At 41.0% G+C, this 21,990-nt stretch overlaps 1 protein-coding gene across 2 annotated transcripts; it reads left to right on the top strand.

Moving 5' to 3' along the window:
• Window positions 1–496: 496 nt before the first annotated feature.
• LOC104998663 (solute carrier family 22 member 10-like) lies at window positions 497–18,575 on the top strand. Of its 2 annotated transcripts, XM_010853964.1 has the most exons (9): window positions 497–1,142; window positions 3,327–3,430; window positions 8,825–8,979; window positions 9,082–9,247; window positions 10,716–10,842; window positions 11,321–11,436; window positions 12,962–13,176; window positions 15,196–15,304; window positions 16,305–16,512. In XM_010853964.1, exons 1-9 carry the CDS (start codon window positions 741–743, stop codon window positions 16,510–16,512), a joined length of 1,602 nt encoding a protein of 533 aa, XP_010852266.1. In that variant the 5' UTR covers window positions 497–740. The 2 variants fall into 2 exon arrangements, with proteins under 2 accessions (XP_010852266.1, XP_010852265.1); XM_010853963.1 differs by lacking the exons at window positions 8,825–8,979; window positions 9,082–9,247 and adding an exon at window positions 17,753–18,575 and having other exon boundaries at window positions 10,719–10,842; window positions 16,305–16,508.
• The last annotated feature ends 3,415 nt before the right edge of the window (window positions 18,576–21,990 follow it).

The following is a 21,990-nucleotide window of genomic DNA, read 5'->3' as shown; positions in this document are numbered from 1 at the left end:
TTCATCTTGTTTATATTGCTGAGTTTGGGGTGTCCTTTCTGTATTCTGGCAGTTTGTGGAGTTCTCTTTATTGTGGAGTTTCATCACTGTGGGTGGGGTTGTACAGGTGGCTTGTCAAGGTTTCTTGGTTAGGGAAGCTTGTGTCAGTGTTCTGGTGGGTGGAGCTGAATTTCTTCTCTCTGGAGTGCAAAGAAGTGTCTAGTAATGAGTTATGAGATGTCTATGGTTTTGTAGTAACTTGGGCAGCCTGTATATTGGAGCTCAGGGCTGTGTTCCTGTGTTGCTGGAGAATTTGCATGGTATGTCTTAGAGCAGTTCACTTCTGTGTCTCTCAAATTCCATCTTCTGGAAATGATTGAAAGCTGTGTAGCAGGGCTTTTTTTACATTATTTAGATACCATGTACATGCCAAAGTCCAATGCTGGCTTTACAGAGTGAGGATAAGCACGTTCGAAGAGTAAACCTTTAAACAGAGTTCACTGGCAACAGTTGGAAGTATTTTTGGTAAATTATTTTCTCTATGACTTTACTAAAAGAAAAATAATGCCTCGTGATTTGAGAAGGACTGGGGAAACTGTCTCTACTTCTGTATTGCAGTAGTGAGGGGATGGTAGCCATTTATGAGAAACTGTTGTGATATTATACAGGCTCAGTGTGAATTTATGAAAGGAAATTTTTTCTTCCATTGAACTTATATTCTTAAAGTCATTGTGCATTGTCTTGAGGATTACCTGTCCAGAATGGCCCTTGAGGAGCTTCTGGATAAAGTTGGTGGCCTGGGGAAATTCCAGATACTTCAGATGGCTTTAACTTTTCCTTTTTACATGATAGTAGTCTGTCACTCATTGCTGGAGAACTTCACTGCAGCCGTTCCTGGTCATCGCTGCTGGGTCCACATTCTTGATAATGCCACTGTCTCTGATAATAATACTGGGATCCTCAGCCCTGATGTCCTGCTGAGAATCTCCATCCCACTGGATTCAAACTTCAAGCCAGAGAAATGTCGTCGCTTCCTCCATCCCCAGTGGCAGCTCCTTCACCTGAATGGGACCTTCCCCAACATGACTGACCTGGACACGGAGCCCTGTGTGGACGGCTGGGTGTTTGACCACAGTTTGTTCTCCTTCACCATCGTGACTGAGGTAAAGGCCCCATTTGCCTCTTGTCAGCATATGTTCTGGGTGTTTCAGTCAGTTCAGTTCAGTTACTCAGTCGTGTCTGACTCTTTGCGACCCCATGAACTGCAGCATGCCAGGCCTCCCTGTCCATCACCAACTCCCGCAGTCTACCCTGGGTGTTTTAGAAAAAAAGTCTAGGTGTTTAGAAAAACATAAAATAAGTGAGAGGTTGTTGCTGAGCCACGAAAGACCCCGGAGTTCTTGGCCTCCAGAGAAGAATTCAATCCAGGGCCAGAGACGAGGCTTGATCGCTCAGAGCTTTTGTGTAATAGAGTTTTATTAAAGTATAAAAGGGATAGAGAAAGCTTCTGACATAGACATCAGAAGGGGGCAGAAAGAGTACCCCCCTGCTAGTCTTTAGCTGGATGTTATATAGTTACTAGCAGTCTGTTAATGAAAGAAAGAAAATGTCTCAAAACTCAGAGAATGGCACTAGGCCCCTCACCCACAAGATGCATTTTGAGATAATCTTGGCACCAGGTGAGTCATCCTGGGCCATAAAATAATTGACTTGAATCTTGAAGAAAGGCAGATTAGATTATACAAAAAGTTTCATTTACATAGACTAGGAGAACAATGTCTGAATATAACATGGGTTTGAGTATAACATACTGGTTTGTCAAGTTGATTCTGAGCCTAAATCTGAGCTTTTAGGCGGAACCGACTGGAAGATAGAGTCCAGGGTAAATGCATAGTACATTAACATAGCTTAAGACAAACATTTCCATAAGAAAAATGCATTGGTTAGCTCAAGATTTGAGAAGAGTTAAGTTCAGGTGGAACCAGGTGTCATTATGGCAACACAGTATTTTAAGAGAAACCTCTTTTTAAATTTGTATGGAGAAGGGGAAAAAATATATCACTAGTTTGTTTCCTCCTGCCCCTTAAGAGAGAGATAAAAAAAAAAAAAATGTCTGACACTTGAAGCCTATTTCCTCTGTTTGGAGACCCCTGGCCTTCCTGCCTGTTACCCTCTCATAAGCATGGCTCAAATCTTCAGTTACTGAGTAGATAGTAACTTTCCTTCAATCTTTCAGCAAATGGTGATTATCTTTTTAACTGCCAAGCACTTACATTTCAATGGACACCAGTGAAATCAACCAACTAGGCATGAATTTTAGTACTGAAGAACTTTAAACCAAGTGTGAAGATAGATGATCAGACAAGGAAGTACCTGATACAATGTGTGAAAAATTATTCTTAGTCACTTGTTCTCAGCCTAGTTGCAAATTGGAAATATTTGCAATAATTAAAAAAATACTTGGGCTACTTGTCAGGGAAACAAATCAGAGTGTATTTCACTCTAAGTGCAAAATTCAGGCATCAGTATGAATTTTGGCTGCTGCTGCTACTGCTGAGTCGCTTCAGTCGTGTCCGACTCTGTGCGACCCCATAGACGGCAGCCCATTAGGCTCCTCTGTCCCCGGGATTCTCCAGGCAAGAATACTGGAGTAGGTTGCCATTTCCTTCTCCAATGCATGAAAGTGAAAGTGAAGTCACTCAGTTGTGCCCGACTCTTAGCGACCCCATGGACTGGAGCCTACCAGGCTCCTCCGTCCATGGGATTTTCCAGGCAAGAGTACTGGAGTGGGGTGCCATTGCCTTCTCCATGAATTTTGGCACCAGGTGCCAAAACCCTGGTGGCAAACCGCCCCCCCAACCCCAGTGTTTACAATGTGTGGCAAGGTTTGAGAACCACTGAGGTATGCTGTGCTAAGTGAATAGAAAGATTGATCTTGATGTAATCTAGAAGATTTAGTTGACGATTTCCAGAGAAAACCGTGCTTAAGTGACTTGAATGATACAGATGAGTAAATGTGGTAAAGGAAACCAGAGAGTGTGTTCACTGAGGGCTATCAGAGTGTTGATTACTGAGGGATTATAAGATTCTGTGGGACACCTCAGGGCTTCCCAGATGGTGCAGTGGTAAAGAATCTGCCTACCAATGCAGAAGATACAAGAGATGCAAGTTCAATCCCTGGGTCAGGGAGATCCCCTTGAGTAGGAAATGGCTAACCCACTCCAGTATTCTTGCCTGGAAAATTCCCCCAGATGAGCCTGGCTGGCTACAGTCCATGGGGTTGCTCAGTCCATGACTGAGCATGCAAGCATGTGAAGCTCCTCTGGGCTGATTTGCTTCTCTTCCAGTGGGACCTAGTATGTGATCATCAGTCACAGAAATCAATGGTTCAATCCCTATTCATGGCTGGAATGCTGGTGGGAAGCTTCATATATGGCCATCTCTCAGACAGGTGAGTTTCTCCAGATCACTGCTGCCCATAGTTTATGACTGCTTCATAAAGAAATCTTTATGAACTCCTCGCATATCCAATTTACACTGTGCTGGGTAGCCTTGGTTCCCAGGGAGCTGTAGATGGAAATTTAGGATAAGCTCATTGTGATGATGTCATTTTGTTGCCACAGATCTCTGTGTATTGGACACAGAAATGTCATCTACACAAGATCTGGGGGATATTTCAGAACAGTGTTTAGAGGGGAGGTATCATAATACTTCATCTAGAAATATGAGGAAGAGTTACTTATCGGAAGCAAGAGGAAGTTGCTTCAAGACAGGAGTTTCAGCCTATTTCAAGACACAGATATAAAGAACAGCATTTCCGCCTTTGCCGTGGCTTCTGTGTTAAGTTCCCACTGGAATCAGTGAGCCAAAATCTTGTGGGTTCCCACCTTGATTGTTGTGCCTCACATGTGTGTGCTAAGTTGCTTCAGTCGTGTCTGACTGTGTGTGACCCTGTGGACTGTAGCCCACCAGGCTCCTCTGCCCATGGGATTCTCCAGGCAAGAATACTGAAGTGGGTTTGCCATTTTCTCCTCTAGGGGATTTTCCCAACCCAGGGATCGAAGTGGTGTCTCTTAAGTCTCCTGCATTGGCAGGCAGGTTCCCAGGTGCCACCTGGGAAGTTGTGCCTTGCATGCCTCATGTTTCTCACTGTAATTAGAAGGCATTTCTAGAAAACTTGGGTGCTTAGTGAAGTGGCCCTGAATTGCATTAAGAAATAATTGTGGTTATAATTTGGCCATTTGATCTCATGAAAAGGCTCTTTAGAGGTAATATTTGAAATCATATAAGGAAATTAATCTATAGACCTCAAGTGTCATAATTTCTGGTATGAGTGTTTTGGCTAATCCTGTGCCTGGCACTGTCCATCCTGAAGTAAGAGACAACCACGGCAGCTAGATACTCAAGTCTTTCATAGGTGGAATGGGAGACTCTAAGTAACCTTTATCCCCTACCTATAAGCCTAACATATTTAACCTTCTAGTGAAAATTGTGAATGCTGAATGTATCACCCTGAATGTAATTTGTAAACTATATCAGAGTGTTCATGTTGACCAGTCTTATGACTGAACACTTTACAATGATTCGTGATAAAATGCTAATTGATCAGTTTTAGACACACATAGGGTAATAGGTTTTTTTCAGTTTCTCTGAATAAATGGGATTATGACAGATGTCGAGAATAGAAAATTTGGTGAAGAAAAGGGAGATTTATAACTAACCTAAAGATTTTGAACTAAACATAGGCAAAAAGCTTCTTATAGCTAAGAAGAAGCATTATAGATTGACATAATCCCCAATTCTTTATTTTACTTTCATTGACTGTGCTTTTGTGGCCAAGGTCAATGTCCAGAATACTTCTTCATAGCAAAGCAAATGATCAACAAAAAGAAATGGAAACCTACAGAATGGGAAAAATATTTGCTAGCCTCATATCTGATAGATTTAATATCCAAAACATACAGGGGACTGCTGCAACTGATAGAAAAAACTCACAAATAACCTACTCAAAAATGGCAAAGGAATTCAATAGGTATTCCTCCATAGAAGACATGGAAATTGTTAACAGGAATATGAAAATGTGCTTAATTGCACTAATTATCAAGGAACTACAAGTCAAAACCACAATTATATATACCTTCATGCCCATTTGGGTAGCTATTATATAAAAAAGTCATTGTTAAGACTGATGTCAGGGAGTTTTTCCTAGGATTTTTAGTGTTTCAGGGCTAATGTTTAAGTCTTTAACCCATTTTGAGTGAATTTTTTTTTGAATATTGTCAGTAGAGTGCAAATTCATACTCCTGCATGTTATCATTTCATTTTCCCAACATTATTATTGAAAACTTTTATTGTCCCCTCTTTAATATTATTGGTTTTTTTTTTTTATCAAATAATATGTATCAAGGGTTAATTTCTTGAATCTTGGTTCTTTCTGTTGGTTTATGCATCTTTCTTAATGTCAGTACCATACCATTTTGATACCTATTGTTTTGTAGTATAGTTTGAAATCAGAAAGCAGGATGTTTCTACATTGGTTCTTTGTCAGGATTGACTTTGCTTTTGGGGGTCATTTGTGATTTCATATAGATTTTAGGATAGTTTTTTTCTATTTCTGTGAAAAATGTCATTGGAATTTTAATAAGGATGGCATAATTGTAGATGGGGCTTCCTTTGTAGCTCAGTTGGTAAAGAATCTACCTGCAGTGCAGGAGACCCAGTTTTGACTCCTGAATTGGAATCCTGGAGAAGGAAATGGCAATCCACTCCAGTATTCTTGCCTGGAGAATCCCATGGACAGAGGAGCTTGGAGGGCTACGGTTGGTGGGGTTGCAAGAATCAGACACAACTTAGCGACTAAACAACTACCAACCAATCTATAGATGGCTTTGCATAGTATGTGCATTTTGACAATACTAATTTTCCAGTCCATGAGTATGGGTTATTTTTCCATTTATTTGTATCTTCTTCAAGTTCTTTCATCAAAGTCTTGTTTTGAGTGTCCAGATCTATATCATCTCCTTGGTTAAATTTATTGTTGTTGTTCAGTCGCTCAGTCATGTCTGACTCTTTGCAACCCCATGGACTGCAGCACACCAGGCTTCCCTGTCCATCACCAACTCCCAGAGCTTGCTCAAACTCATGTCCATTGAGTCAGTGATGCCATCCAACCATCTCATCCTCTGTCATCCCCTTGTCCTCCTGTCTTCAATCTTTCCCAGCATCAGGGTCTTTTCCAATAAGTCAGCTCTTTGCATCAGGTGGCCAAATTAATATATGACTTTATCTACTTGTTTTAAGGGCCTCCAAGATGGCTCAGCAGTAAAGAATCCGCCTGCCAATGCAGGAGGTGCAGGAGAGGTGGGTTCAGTCCCTGAGTTGAGAAGATCCCCTGGAGCAGGAAATGGCAACCCACTCCTGGGAAAAATTTTTACCTGGGAAATTCCATGGACAGAGGAGCCTGGTGGGCTACAGTCCATGGTGTTGCAAAGAGTTGGACACGACTGTGGAAACAGTGTCAGACTTTATTTTCTGGGGCTCCAAAATCACTGCAGATGGTGATTGCAGCCATGAAATTAAAGGACACTTACTCCTTGGAAGGAAAGTTATGACCAACCTAGATAGCATATTAAAAAGCAGAGACATTACTTTGCCAACAAAGGTCCGTCTAGTCAAGGCTATGGTTTTTCCGGGGGTCATGTATGGTTGTGAGAGTTGGACTGTGAAGAAAGCTGAGTGCTGAAGAATTGATGCTTTTGAACTGTGGTGTTGGAGAAGACTCTTGAGAGTCCCTTGGACTGCAAGGAGATCCAACAAGTCCATCCTAAATTAGGAGATCAGTCCTGGGTGTTCATTGGAAGGACTGATGCTGAAGCTGAAACTCCAATACTTTGGCCACCTGATGCGAAGAGTTGACTCATTGGAAAAGACTCTGATGCTGGGAGGGATTGGGGGCAGGAGGAGAAGGGGATGGCAGAGGATGAGATGGCTGGATGACATTACCAACTCAATGGGCATGAGTTTGAGCAAACTCTGGGAGATAGCGACGGATAAGGAAACCTGACAAGCTGCAGTCCACAGGGTCACAAAGAGTAGGACATGATTGAGAGACTGAACAACAAGTCCTCCTACCAGCCACGGGGGACTGTTTCCTTCACATATGCCCCAGGACTGGGACTCCCAATCTGTGGCCTGATCTGCTCAGTCCCCAGGGTAGGTGTCCTCCTATGTAATCTCACTTTTCCTCTGAGTCCTCTCCCAGGAGTGCAAGTCCGGACCTGATTGTGTTTCTTTCCTTCCTATCTGATTACATGTGTATCTTACATCCTTGGTTTACGTAAGTCATTCTGCCAGTTTCCAGTTAGTTTCAGTGAGAATTTTTCCATATATAGATTTTTTTTTAATTAAAAAAATTTTTTTGGCTGTGTTGTGTCTTCGTTGCTGCATGCGGGCTTTCTCTAGTTGCGGTGAGTGGGGGCTACTCTTTATTGTGGTGCTCAGGCTTCTCATCGCAGTGACTTCCCTTGTTGCAGAGCACAGGCTCTAGGCCCATGGGCTTCAGTAGCTGTGGCGCATGAGCTTAGTTGCTCCATGGCATGTGGAATCTTCCCAGACTAGGTAGGGATCGAACCCTTGTCCTCCTGCACCGGCAGGTGGATTCTTATCCACTGCACCACCAAGGAAGTCTGTAGATGTATTTATGTGTTAATGGGGGAAGGTAAACTCCATATCCTTTTACTGCATCATCCAGACCTTTTCCCAGGGTTATGGTGGTCTTATATTCTGCTTTCCCCTGGAGAAGGGAATGGCTACCCACTTCAGTATTCCTGCCTGGAGAATTCCATGACCAGAGAGCCTCATGGGCTTCAGTCTATGGGGTCGCAAAGAGTCTAACACAACTGAGTGACTAACACTTTCACCTCATATTCTGTTCTAAAGCACATTGCTTGAGGCTTATAAATTCAGATTCAACAAAGACTGACCCTTAAATAAACCTTCAACAACTTTGAGTATTGATCCACTGATCTTCTGCATCAGTTTAACCTTGCCTGTCTGGTCCTAGAGACCCAAGTACACTTTTAGCTCTCTTGTGTTCTGGACGCTGTACAGACTCTCTACCATGCTAAATACATATGTTAGTACAATGGGAGCTTGTAGTATATTACAGTTTCCAACACTGTAATTTATTTTATATGAAATATCACTTGGTGTCAAAGTCCAAGTGATTAGAGGATAAAGTTTTGGTATTCTTAGTGTATATTGCAGACAAGGAGTACTACTTTGAGGAGATCTCCACTGTTGATTTAGCTTCTGAGTTTTCAAGCTTTCAGGTACAAAGAATCACTTGGAATCTAGAAAGATAGTACTGATGAACCTATTTGCAGGATAGCAATGGAGACACAGACAGAGAATGGACTGTGGACACAGTGAAGGAAGGAACAGGTGGGACGAATTGAGAGAGTAGCCTGAAAACATATATATTACCATATGTAAAATAGAGAACCAGTGGGAATTTGCTGTGTGACACAGAGAGCTCAACCCAGTGCTCTGTGACAACCTAGAGGGGTGGGATGGGGTGGGAGATGGGAGGGAGGTCAAGAGGGAGGGGACATGTGTATGACTGTGGCTGATTCATGCTGATGTATGGCAGAAACCAGCACAGTATTGTAAAGCAATGATCTCCCAATAAACAATGTAAAAAATTAGTAAAATAAAAAACCAAATCATAAAAAAGGACAAAACCATTATGAACATTAAAAAAAATTCTCTAAATTTCAGAGTAGGCTTTATTTTTACCGCAGGTTGCTATTGCTCTCACAGTCTAATCTGCCTCTCTGTTTCTTAGGTTTGGGCGCAAATTGATTCTTAGGTGCTGTTTGCTCCAGCTCACCATCTCTGGGATCTGTGCAGCCTTTGCTCCCACCTTCCTCATTTACTGCTTGCTACGCTTCTGGTCAGGCTGTTCTGCTGTGGCCATTGTGTCAAATAACAGTATGCTCAGTAAGTCGACAGTTTTAGTCTTTTCCATTTTCCAAGTCTGGAAATTGGCCTTGAAATTTCACACTTACCTGACAATAATATCCCAATTGGATTTTCTTTCAGTTGTAGCGTGGGTAAGGGCCCAGTCAAAAGCCACGGTAATAACACTGATAGCTTGTGCCCTTAGTATTGGACAGATGATGCTGGGAGGACTGGCTTTTGTCTTTCGAGAGTGGCGCACCCTGCAGCTGGTGGTGTCTGTACCTTTCTTTGTCTTCTTTCTCTCCTCAAGAGAGAGAGCCTTCTCTCTCACTCTCTTATGGGAACCTGGGATGAAAATGCATATTGTATCTAAATATATTCATTTTTTAATTCCTTAGACCCTTTTTTATTGTTTGAACTTAAAAACCCTTGTCTATCATCTGTTACTCTGTGCAATTTGTGAAATAGAACATTGACTAACCGTGACCCTTCTCCTGGGAGTTCTCGGTATTTTCTGCCGTCTTTCTTCATAGTCTTACTTAGTATAGTGGTTGGAGGGTTATTCTGACATGATTTTTGTTAATATAAAATATAGACTCAGATATTTTGAAAAGAAGTAACTTTAATTCTTTTTTTTTGATTTTGAAATGAACCTGGTTATGGTAAAATTTTCCATGATTTTCATTTTTGTAGGTGAATTGAATAAAGGGAAGACGCAACAACTTTATTCATAAAATAATCTGACAAAATAGCCATGTTCTTTCTCCAGTACTAATAATTGGCATGCAGGTTGGGTGACTTACATCCTGTGTTCACCAGTTCCTTAAATAATTTTAGCAAACATTTATTTATGGATAACTTGGTCCCCACACTTAAAATCAGTCTAGGGAGAATTAAATTTAGGAGATCACAGAGAGATGACTACAGATTTTATATAGAGATATGAGTTCAGGGAGAAAGGGAATGTGATCCATGTCAGACTCATTTTTTTTTTAATGATGTAATTTTATTTATTTACTATTTTTAAACTTTTTAGTTTGTATTGAGGAATAGCAAATTAACAAACAATGTTGTGATAGTTTCAGGTGAACAGTGAAGGAACTCAGCCATACATATCAATTTTCTCCCAAACTCCCCTCCCATCCAGGCTGTCACATAACATTGAGCAGAGTTCTTTGTGCTATACAGACTCATTTGTTGTGTTATTCCATATTCAAAACAACCCTACAAGGAAGCTGACAGTGCTGTTCCATTTTATTGATGAGAAAACTGAGGCAGATATAAAGAAGTAGTTAGTTATTAATTGGTATTAGTAATTGGGTTATTAGTTATCAACATAACTGGTAGTGTCAGGAGTACCTGCAATCACTGTTAGGCTTTATGCTGACATATTTGGGGCTTCTTTTAAAAAAGAATGTATACTGTAAATATATATAACATGCACAAAGTTGCTAGATCCCATGCCAGGGTTTGGAAGGAAATTATGCATATCAGGGATAAACTTAAACTTCATAAGTTTTCTGTAAATTCTCCTGATGAGTGAGCAGAGGCAATTTAACTCCAAGTCTGTGTCCCTTACTAGTACTACAAGTTTCAAGTGCACTGCAGTCACTCTCATTTCCTCCTAGTATTTGTGAAATAGATCTGGAATTTCTATTCCTAAACCAACAAGTGAAGCGGTGGATTTTGGACAGAAGGCAAAATGCATCTGTTGTCAATAATCATATGACATATAACAAGAGAGAGCTGACTGCACTTGTGACTGCACCTTTCATCAGGTGGCTGGTGGAATCTGCTCGGTGGCTGATTATCACCAATAAACCAGATGAGGGCTTAAAGGGACTTCGAATAGTTGCACACAGAAATGGAATGAAGAATGCTGAAGCAACCCTGAACATGGAGGTGAGCAGGGAAGAGGAGGTGGTTATTGGGTTGGAGGGAAGGAATAAACTGATACTTGCCTTCTCCTTATTGAGATACACAAACCCTTTTCTAAGAAGGGCGGCTAGTTGAGAACGCAAGCTCAGTTCCCTGGCCTTTCATGGCCATCTCATGAAAAGAAGCTTTGCCCACTGCACAACTAATTCCTTTAGTTCACTTCCTGTAGGCTGTGTACTATAGTGGATGCCCTGCCCTCCTCCATGGCCTCATTTTCAAATTTTCATTGTTCAAATTCAAAATTTCAATGTTCATTAATTTCCTGGAGTCTCCCTTAACTCCCTACATCCTCCTTCGTATCACATTCACACCCATGATTACATATGCAATACGCTACACTACGAAGAAAGGGAGCATATCTCTTCTATCCTATTGGTTGCCAATGCTCATCACAATACCTGGCACTATATTGGCAAGTGATTCGTGTTTGTTGTTGCTAAAGGGTTTGAGAGCAACCATGCAGGAGCAGCTGGAGGCAGCACAGACCAAAACAACTGTGTTTGACTTGTTCCGTACACCCAACCTGCGTAAAAGGATCTGTCTCCTGTCATTTGCGAGGTGGGCTTCACACAGCACATGATGGTGTTCAAAGAGAGGGGACATAAATCTGTTTATTTCAAAGGTTATAGCACTGTTGTGAGAAGGAGGCAGTGATTTGGGGATAAAAGGTGAAGAAAACACACCAAGTAATTGCTATTTTTGGAGGTAGTTGAAGGATTATGAAAGACTCACATGAAACTCATAATAAAATGAAGAGTTAGAAAAATAGACAAATGGGATGTGATTAAACTTACAAGTTTTGCATTGCAAAGGAAACTATAAATAAAATGAAAAGACAGCCTACAGAATAGAAGAAAATATTTGCAAATGATATAACAACAGGGGATTAATTTTCAAAATAGACAAATAACTTTTACATCTTAATATAAAAAAACAATCCAATTGAAAAATGAGCAAAAGATTTAAATATATCGTTTTCCAAAGAAGACACATAGATAGCCAACAGCCACATTAAAAGATGCTCAACTTTGCTAATTATTATAGAAATGCAAACCAAAGCTACAATGAGGTGTTGCCTCACACAAGCCATAATGTTCATCATCAAAAAGTCTACAAATAATAAATGCTGGAGAGGGTGTGGAGAAAAGGGAAACCTTCTACACTGTTGATGGGATTATAAATTGGTGCAGACACTATAGAGAACAGTATGGAGGCTACTTAAAAAACTGAAGGTAGAGTTATCATAGGATCTAGCAATCTCACTCCTGGGCATGTATCCAAACAAAGCTCTAAAGATACATGCATCCCAAAGTTCATGGCGGCACTACTTATAATAATTAAGACATGGAAGCAACCTAAGTGTCCATCGACAAATGGATAGAGATGATGTGGTATGTGTGTGTACATATTTCTAGCAACGTGGATGGACCTAGAGATTACCACACTAAGTAAAGTAAGTCAAAGACAAGCATCATGATGTCACTTATTTGACAAATCTAAAAAACTGATACATATGAACTCATTTACAAAACAAAAAATAGACTCACAAGCATAGAAAACAAATGTATGGTTATCAAAGGGGAAAGGTATGGGGAGGGGTAAATTAGGAGTTTGAGATTAACACATACACACTGCTACATATAACATAGATAATCAACAATGACCTACTGTATAGCACAAGGAACTCTACTCAATAATCTGTATTTAACCTATAATGGAATATCAGACTCTTTTGAGACCCCATGAACTGTAGCCCCCCAGGCTCCTCTGTCCATAGGATTTCACAGGCAAGAGTACTGGAATGGGTTGCCATTTCCTCCTCTAGGGGATCTTTCCAACCCAGGGCTTGAACCCATGTGTCTTGTGTCTTCTGCATTGCCTAGCGGATTCTTTTACCACTTATATATTATCATGTAATTATTTATGTTAACTTTAAAATTATGACCTTAAAAGGAGGAATTATACAAATCAGACTGTGTCTTTTTTTTCAACCTTGACCATTGGCTGCCTGGGTCAACATAATCAACTGCAGCACTGGGCTCTAATCTTATGGCTTGTGTTTCTCCTCTTTTGTTCATTACAGATTTGCAAACACAGTACCCTATTTTGGCATCTTTATGAATCTACAGCACTTTGGGAGCAATATATTCCTGTTCCAGGTCATCTTTGGAGCTCTCACTATCTCAGCTCGATGTCTTGCACTCCTAGTACTGAATCACATGGGCCGTCGACTAACCCAGATGCTTCTCATGTTCCTTGTGGGACTTTCCATTTTGGCCAACATGTTTGTGCCCCAAGGTGAGAGAATACTGGAATTTGGGGAAAGGGAAGTGTCTTTTTCATGTCCTTTAAGGATTGCATTAGCCCTACTTATCCAAAGCTAGGAATAAAGAGAAGCCCCAATATTGGCTTACTAAGTATTCCAACAAACATTAGAAGTCCTGCTACTAGGTTGTTGGGAAAAAGAGCCAAAGGTCCATAAGGGTAGCTTTGGCATATCTTCACCTTCCTCACATTTTGGAAGTATCTGGAAACCGGCACCATTTATTCTGAACAGTTCCTCTAGGAGAGCATTTGTTCACCTGCGCTTCACCCATCTGGGACTTCCCAGGTGGCGCTAGTGGTAAACAAAACAAAACAAAACAAAAAACACCCCAAAAAATCCACCTGTCAGTGTGGGAGACAAAGGAGATGCAGGTTCTATCCCTCGTTTGGGAAGATCCCCCGGAGGAGAGCATGCCAACCCACTCCAGTATTCTTGCCTGGAGAATCTTCCTGGAATGAGGAGCCTGGTGGGCTACAGTCCATAGGGTTGCAAAAAGTCGAACGTGACTGAAGTGACATAGGACATTGCCCACTCTCACTTTTAAAAACAAGCATGGAGGGGTGAGGCCTTGCAATTATATCCCAGGTGAGGACATAGAATGGTCACTCCCCTGTCAGGGCTCTTCATTACCAACTTTGATGACTGGTCTAGTTCCTCATCTCTATGTTCCGCGTGTGAGTGTGATGTTAAGTCATCATGACTACAGCTCTTGCTTATAAGAGTCTCCCAGGTAATGAAAAGAATTCCTCTTAAAAAAAAAAAAAAGTGAATGTCTGTACAGTTGGAACTAGGATTTAAGATTAAAATTCTTGTCCATTTCCTGTTAGATTACTTTATAAGTTAACAAAATGATGCTATGTAACGATTTGTGGTTGTTTAGTTGCTAAGTCACGTCTGACAGTTTGCAAACCCTTGGACTGTAGCCCTCCAGGCCCCTCTGTTGGTGGGATTTCCCAAGCAAGAATACTGGAGGGGGTTGCCATTTCCTTCTCTAGGGGATCTTCCTGACTCAGGGATTGAACTCAAGTCTCCCGCATCACAGGTGGATTCCTTACCGCTGAGCCACTAGGGAAGCCTATGTAACAATTAGGAGAACCTTAGTGGGCACAATGATTCACATTGCACAATGCAGGAATGTGCTTCACAGCCTTAGAGATGAGTGCACTTGGCTCCTCAGAATATCATTAGTAATGCCTGATTACTCTCTTACAAGAGAGTTCTGTCCAATATACAATGCTATAATTAGATTTCCTTTCATAGTGTGTAGAATACAGATTCCCTGAACATTTTTTCATTTGTTCCCAAATTCTGAAATTTTTTTCCCCACCAAATAGAAGTTTCCATTCTTGGTTCCTCATGTCTAACATTGATGTAGATCTGGCTTCTCTTCAGCCTGTCCACTAACAGCAGTCCTGTTTTATTACTCCCTGGTGTCATACTTACCCCATGTCAATGCTGCATCTGCTCTAGGTTGACTGAGTCTTTTAGGTTTACCTGGAACTTCCCCTCCCCCCCCCTTTTTTAGTGAAAATCCCACACTGCTAAGACCTCCTAATTCCAGGAAAACCAGGAAATCCTGCACTTGAATTGGAAGGTCTTCCAGGTTAGAGCTGAGTCTTAGACTCAGCAATCATCCACATGACAGTTCTACCTTCTACAATAAGGATATAGTGAGCACTGGACAGAATAAGTAAGAGCAAATTTCCACCAGACTCACCTTTTCTTCTGATTCATTGGCAAATCTCAGCTATGCGCAGAGAGTTGCTATAATTAATTCAGATAGTTTCATGTACTTTTAACCACCTATGTTGATAATGTTATATTTCTCACATTGTTAGCTGTTCTATGCTCCCTGCCATTGTACAGTTTTCTATAATATATTTCAAAAATGCAATTAACCTATAAGGCTGTTTTTTTTTCCTGACTAAATTTGGTGGATGCTGATTCCTTCAATGCAGATTTCTTAGTCTCCCTGCTCTTTGTTTCTCCAGAAATGCAGACCCTACGTTTGACTTTGGCAAGTGTAGGAATGGGCTGTGTTGCTGCTGCTGTCTCCAGTAATTCTGTCCATAACTCTGAACTCATGCCCACTCTCCTCAGGTAAAATACTTTTTGGATGCTCTGCCAGGGCCCCAAATAGGGCTTTCCCAGGTAACTGATCAGGAGTAATCAAGGTAAGGGAGAAGGCGATGGCACCCCACTCCAGCACTCTTGCCTGGAAAATCCCATGGACGGAGGAGCCTGCTAGGCTGCGGTCCATGGGGCTGCTGAGAGTCGGACATGACTGAGCGACTTCACTTTCACTTTTCACTTTCATGCATTGGAGAAGGAAATGGCAACTCACTCCAGTGTTCTTGCCTGGAGAATCCCAGGGACAGGGGAGCCTGGTGGGCTGCTGTCTATGGGGTCGCACAGAGTCGGACACAACTGAAGTGACTTAGCATAGCATACTTAGCATAGCAATCAAGATAAGATCTGTTAACTAGAAAGCATTTATTTGTAATCATAATAGTAACAACATACTAACAACAGTTACCCAAAGTTTATTGAAGAAATGGACGGCATGCCATGTACTGTGTTAAGCAGTACTTCAGTGTCTGTCTCATTAATCTTTTGGACCACTTGTCATGGTAGTTGCAATGCATTAACATACTGTTTAAAATGATGAAAATGGGTTTTAACACACTTTGATCTTGACAAAGCTAGAATCACAGAACAGATCTCAAAAACAAATATCTTTCATCAAACTCATGTATGTAATAACTGTGTTTTATGTCTTCCATTACAATGTCAAAGTGGGCTTCTCTGGTGGCTCATCTGTAAAGAATCTGCCTGCAATGCAAGAAGTGCAGAAGATGCAAGTTTGATCCCTGAGTCAGGAAGATCCCCTGGAGGAGGACATGGCAACCCACTCCAACATTCTTGCCTGGAGAATCTCATGGACAGAGAAGCCTGGCAGGCTACAGACCCTAGGGTTGCAAAGAGTCAGACACAACTGAAGCAACTTAACATGCATAATATCAAAGTAGTAGATTATAAATTACATGTATGGGATTTTTTTTTACTGAATTATTATGCATTTTCCTCTTTTACCCTTCAGAGCAAAAGCTTCAGGATTAAATATGATGGCTAGTAGGTGTGGGGCAGCACTGGCTCCCCTGCTGATGACTCTAGTGGTGTATCTACCCACTCTGCCCTGGATCATCTATGGAGTGTGTCCTATCCTTGCTGGTCTTCTCATCCTTCTTCTACCCGAAACCAGAAATATGCCTCTGCTTGACACCATCCAGGATGTGGAAAATAAGTAAGTAACCTTCTACCACCCCTGGGAGGGACTGTGTGTTTTGGATCTGTGGGTGAGAAAGGCAACATACCGAGTAGGTCCCTCAGATCACTGGGGAGGCTGAGCCTTGCCTGGGATCCTCCCATCTTGAGCCATTGCCTTCATGAATGGCAATATCATTTCTATCCACTGTGAGGTCCAGTCTAGACTGCAGAGATCCTCTCTGCCCTGTTCTCAATGGTAGCTTTAGTGCTGAAGAGACAATAATTAGCTCTATTGTGAGGGAACATCCTACCTGCCCTCACGAGAGACACACATTTCTGATGGTGTTTCATGGTCCTCAGATCCATAAGTGTTAACGTCTCTCTTTGAAAATATATTAGAGAGATAAATCTTGTGTTGGTGCCTGTAAGATTAGGCAATTTTGCTGCCATAAATAATGAAAATATTGAGGAAAGGGAAAATAAGAAACTGGTAAAAGATACTTTTTGTTTTATTTTATTTTTTAACTTTACTTTTTTAAAAATAAAAATGGTATATTAGTCACCTAGAGCTTTCATAATAAAATTCCACAAACTGAGTTACTTAACAGACATTTATTATCGCATGGCTCTGGATCCTGGAATTCTGAGCTCAAGTTGTTGGCAGGGCCATGCTTCCTCTGAAACCTCTAGGGATGATCTGTTCCAGGTCTCTCCTGGCTTCTGGTATTAATAGTCCCTTGGCTTGTGGCAGCATATTTCAATCTACACATGGATCTCCCTGGCACGCCTGCCTGTCTTAATGTTCCTTTTACATAAGGACACTATCCTATTGGATAAGTAACCAATCTTACTCCAATATGACCTCATCTTAATCATATTGACAACAGTCCTGTTTCACATTTGGAAATCTTCCTAAGATGCTGAGTATTAAATACTGAGATACTTCAATATATGAAATTTTAGGATGGATGCAATTAAATACATAACATATGGGAAATCCCTTAAGATTTTCAATCCACTTCTTGATTTTGCAAAGGTGTCATTGGCGAAAGATTTAAAGAGACCAAGTGAGAGCAGCAACTTTTAAAACTGTGTTCTTGGGTCTGCAGAGTCCACACAGCCTTTTCCAGCATGAGTGTCAATCCCGTATATTTTACTGAATCTAAAAAAGATGATGTGAGAGGATCAGTTTGTGCATGGAGAGCACACAGACTTATTTTTTTTCTTGTTTTTATTTGCTGATTGGTTGGTTGATTGGTTGTTTCTGTTTTGCTTTTCCAGCAAAAAACTCTCAAGGGAAGTAAATGAAAAAGATTGCTACATAAAAGTGACAAAATTTTAAGGTGCTTTCATAAGCTGACTGGTAAGGAAAAGAAAAATATGAAGAAAAAAAAAAACCGGGGTTTTTTCTTTATATATAGAAACTAGCAAGAAAATATACTAGAATAATGAATCTCATTTACAATTATGGCATTACTTTGCACATAAACACATAACTTGAGGGAACATGTAACCCTTGCACAATCTAATATTTTGAGGCAGTAGTTTGAAAAAGTTTAGAACTTACCAATAAATTATTAACAGGGAAAACGATTCAGAAATAGAGGAACATCATGTAATTAGGATGTGGCTGGTTGATGTATACAAGTAGAATAATTGAAAACATTGCCTGAATAATCACGCAAAAAATCCTATTATTTTATGCCTGTTGTGCTCTTATGTACCCCCTTTACCTGAGAAAATATTTTCAGAGTAATTAATGAACTCTTCAAAATTAATACCCCTCTTTCCCAATAAAAATTAAAACGTACAAAACTCCTGAACAAGTGAAAATATATCAAACTATGTAGCAGAAGGCAGAGTTGGTAACCGGGACTAACTTTGGTTGAGACCACTTTCCATGGCGAGTCCAGTAATGTGACCTAGTGGTCTGCAGTTAAAGTACCAAGCAACTTACAAGGATGAGTGAAGACGACAGTGCTCACGTCTGAACCCCTACTCCTCCAAGCAAGGAGAAAACTTGTTCAGATGGAATTAGTATGAAATGGGATAATATGGGGCTTCCCAGAAATGGCAACCCACTCCAGTGTTCTTGCCTGGAGAATCCCAGGGATGGGGAAGCCTGGTGGGCTTCCGTCTATGAGGTCTCATAGAGTCGTACACGACTGAAGCGACTTAGCAGCAGCAGCAGGTGGCGCTAGTGGTAAAGAAACTACCTGCCACTTCAAGAGACGAAAGAACCACGGTTCGATCCCTGTGTTGGGAAGATCCCCTGGAGGAGGGTGTGGCAACCCGCTCTAGTATTCTTGCCTGGGAAATAATATGGACAGAGGAACCTGGTGGGCTATAGTCCATAGGGTCGCGAAGAGTCGGACATGACTGAAGTGACTTGGCACACACAGCATGGGACTTCATATTACCATTTTAACAAATTCCTTCATGTAAAGACGTTATAGATACCACTTTTTCTCCCACTTGCCCCACTTTCTTTTTCTTCAGAACACTCATCACAACTCAACATTTGGACATAAGATATATGTCAAAATAGGAGCTAAAATATTTACTCAAAGAATCAACTAAGAACATAAGCAATTACAGATTTGATTATACTTGAGGCTGAGAATAGATTGATCATGTTTTCTAAACTGATCAGGTTTCTTTCCTTCTTTCATCAATATTTCAAATTATCAATCAGAAAACAAAGTAAGCAAAGCAATATTTAATTTTGACATCTTCATGCATTGAACTCAAACAGATTGTTATGTATGGAGTGGCATATGGTGAATTATAAATAGATTTACAAAAATCAGTGTAGCAGATGTAAGCCCAAGTTAAAACAAATTTATATACATGTATATATATATATATTTCTTTATATATGATACTTTGACATCATAAATCATTGGCAAATTGAAAGAGTATATGCTCTTTGGAAATATATTCACTGAAATGATAACAATGGTGACTTTTTTGGAACTTTTTGTTTTGTATTGGGGTATAGCCAATTAACAGTGTTGTGATCATTTTAGGTGAACAGCCAAGGGACTCAGTCATACAAATACATGTATCCATTCTCCCCCAAACCCCCTCCCATCCAGGTGGCCACATAACATTGAGCAGAATTCCATGTGCTATACAGTAGGTCCTTGTTGGTTATCCATTTTAAATACAGCATTGTGTACATGTAATGGTGGCCTTTTAATGGTGGATTTTTAAGTGATTATTTCTTTGCAATTTTCTCTTTTTATATTTTTAACAAATAGCATGTATAATTTAAAATATTATAGAGATATAAAAATTTAAAGTTTTTAATTTTAAAATTTTATTGGAGTATAGTTGATTGACAACAAAGAGGTTTTTAAAATGGAAGATGAACATGAGTAGAAATCCTACATAAAAACAGGAAAGGACAATTTACAAAATGATTATAAAAATGGCCCTTAAAATAGGAAAAGATATTAAACTTGACCCATATAAGTGAAGTACAAATTTGAACCATAATAGATTCTATTTTCTCACCATCATATTGGCAAAATGTGAAAAGCTGGATAATAAACTCTGTTGGTAAAATTAAAAAAAAAAAAAACAGGAAAACTGGAAACCACCTCAATTTTCTGAGAGTAAATTAGGAATATATCCATCCAGCAAGCCTGCTTCCACATCTGCCATTAGAAAGGATGAACGTAGCAGTATGCATCAAAGAGGAAAAAAGCCCAACATAAGTTAGGAAAGCAGGATGAAACAAAGTGTGGAATAGGACACTATTCTTATGGGGAAAAGTAAAGGTTGGGTGTATTTAGCCAAAATATTAGCTTTAGTATCCATGTGTATTACTACTGTCCAGAGCTTTTATGAAGCAAATTTTTGTATTTCTAACATATTATGTAAAAAACTTTAAATTCTATAGTGAAAGGAAATAAAAACACTTTCTCTAGAGGGGAACATTATTTGTATATATTTGCAAATTTCCTTGTCCCGCCAGGAAGGAAGAAGTAGTTTTCCATGGCAGGGGCTTTGGGGCTGTGGGATTTACAGGAGCCCAGTCTCACTATCCCTTCTCACCTCCATGAAGCTAAAGCTGGAACCCCCTAGGCCCCAGTTGACAGCAAGACCTGACTAAGCTGGCCGTGGGTCCACCCTTTCCAAAGCTCTTCACTTCAGCTTGTGGAGGCCCAGCAGCCCCTCCTAACCCTAGCCCCTCTTTCTTAGGCACTCATCAGAACCCTCCTTGAATCATGCTCCCACATCTTATCCTGCCATGGAGACTCTCTGGGGTCATCAACTCTAAGGCCAAGGATCACCTGCAGGCTCCCTGAATAGACTTCCTTCCTGAGAAAATATTCTGAATAGACTGGCCTTTCCCTACACAAGGTCCTTCTCTGTGAGACTGGGAAGTGCTTGCAAGTGGGCAGGCAGGGGAGGAGGGTGCTGAACAAGAGCCAATCCCATCTCACCCGTGCTCCTGGAAACTTCCATGTGTCATCTATGCAACTCTGTGCACTTAGATATGTGGTTGGAAGTAACTTTTTTCCATTTTGCACTTTGGACTCAAGTCACTGAATGTGATTGCTCACTTTTGTCAGTAAATGTGAGACTAACTGAAGGAAAGTTACACGGCTCAAAATAGCTTGGAGTTAAAACTCCCCTCAGGTCCTCCCCACCATTCTATGCAAAACAAAGAACTCTCTCACCCAGAGGGAAAAAAAAATGGACATTAAGGTTGATTATGCCCAGCTCCCAGCCCATCCAGCCTCTGGCCGATCTCTAGAGTTCCTTGCCCCAGCTGTTTAAGAGATAACTACTCCAAACAATCTTGGAGAAGAACAGGCCCCCTTAAGACAGTAGCTGCTGCTGCTGCTGCTAAGTTGCTTCAGTCGTGTCCGACTCTGTGTGACCCCATAGACGGCAGGCCACCAGGCTCCCCTATCCCTGGGATTCTCCAGACAAGAACACTGGAGTGGGTTGCCATTTCCTTCTCCAATGCATGAAAGTGGAAAGTGAAAGTGAAGTCGCTCAATCGTGTCTGACTCTTTGCAACCCCATGGACTGCAGCCTACCAGGCTCCTCCATCCATGGGATTTTCCAGGTAACACTACTGGAGTGGGGTGCCATAGCCTTCTCCAGTAGAGTTCCACATATATGCCTATATATACTTACTCTTTTCTTGGGTTAGTGCAGCAGCTCACTAATCTGACTGCTGCCCCTTCTTGCCTCATTAAAGGTGATCTGTTCCTATAAAGTGCTGGTCTTATTCTTTTTCCAAACCTCACCTTCTCTAACTCCCTTGCCCTACATTTTTCGGTGCTGAAACCCGGGAGGTTGAGGTTCCTTCTCGTTCTCCATGGCCAACTCTTTGGAGCGTGGAAGACTGCTGAGCTCACTTTCCTGTCCAGGCTTTCAAGACCTCCTCCAGAGGACGCCCTGTGCCTTCGTGAGTGGTACAAGTCCTGTGTAAGGGCTTTATTGGTTTTCCATGTAACCCGAGGAATATTGGTCTCTCTCTCTTCCTCTTTCCTCTA

The sequence above is a fragment of the Bison bison genome, unplaced genomic scaffold (assembly GCF_000754665.1).
Source record: "Bison bison bison isolate TAMUID 2011002044 unplaced genomic scaffold, Bison_UMD1.0 scf7180017864334, whole genome shotgun sequence".
NCBI classification, from domain to species: Eukaryota; Metazoa; Chordata; class Mammalia; order Artiodactyla; family Bovidae; genus Bison; species Bison bison.
The sequence above is the reverse complement of the archived record's forward strand: the minus strand, read 5'-3'. Positions and strand labels throughout refer to the sequence as shown.

Bases quoted from the DNA above. Each gene is read 5' to 3' on its own strand.
- LOC104998663 (XM_010853964.1), top strand. From the start codon at position 741: ATGGCCCTTGAGGAGCTTCTGGATAAAGTTGGTGGCCTGGGGAAATTC. The intron at 9,248-10,715 runs AAGAGAGAGAGC...TGCACCTTTCAT, and splicing joins TTTGTCTTCTTTCTCTCCTC to CAGGTGGCTGGTGGAATCTG. The intron at 15,305-16,304 runs GTAAAATACTTT...TTTACCCTTCAG, and splicing joins CTCATGCCCACTCTCCTCAG to AGCAAAAGCTTCAGGATTAA.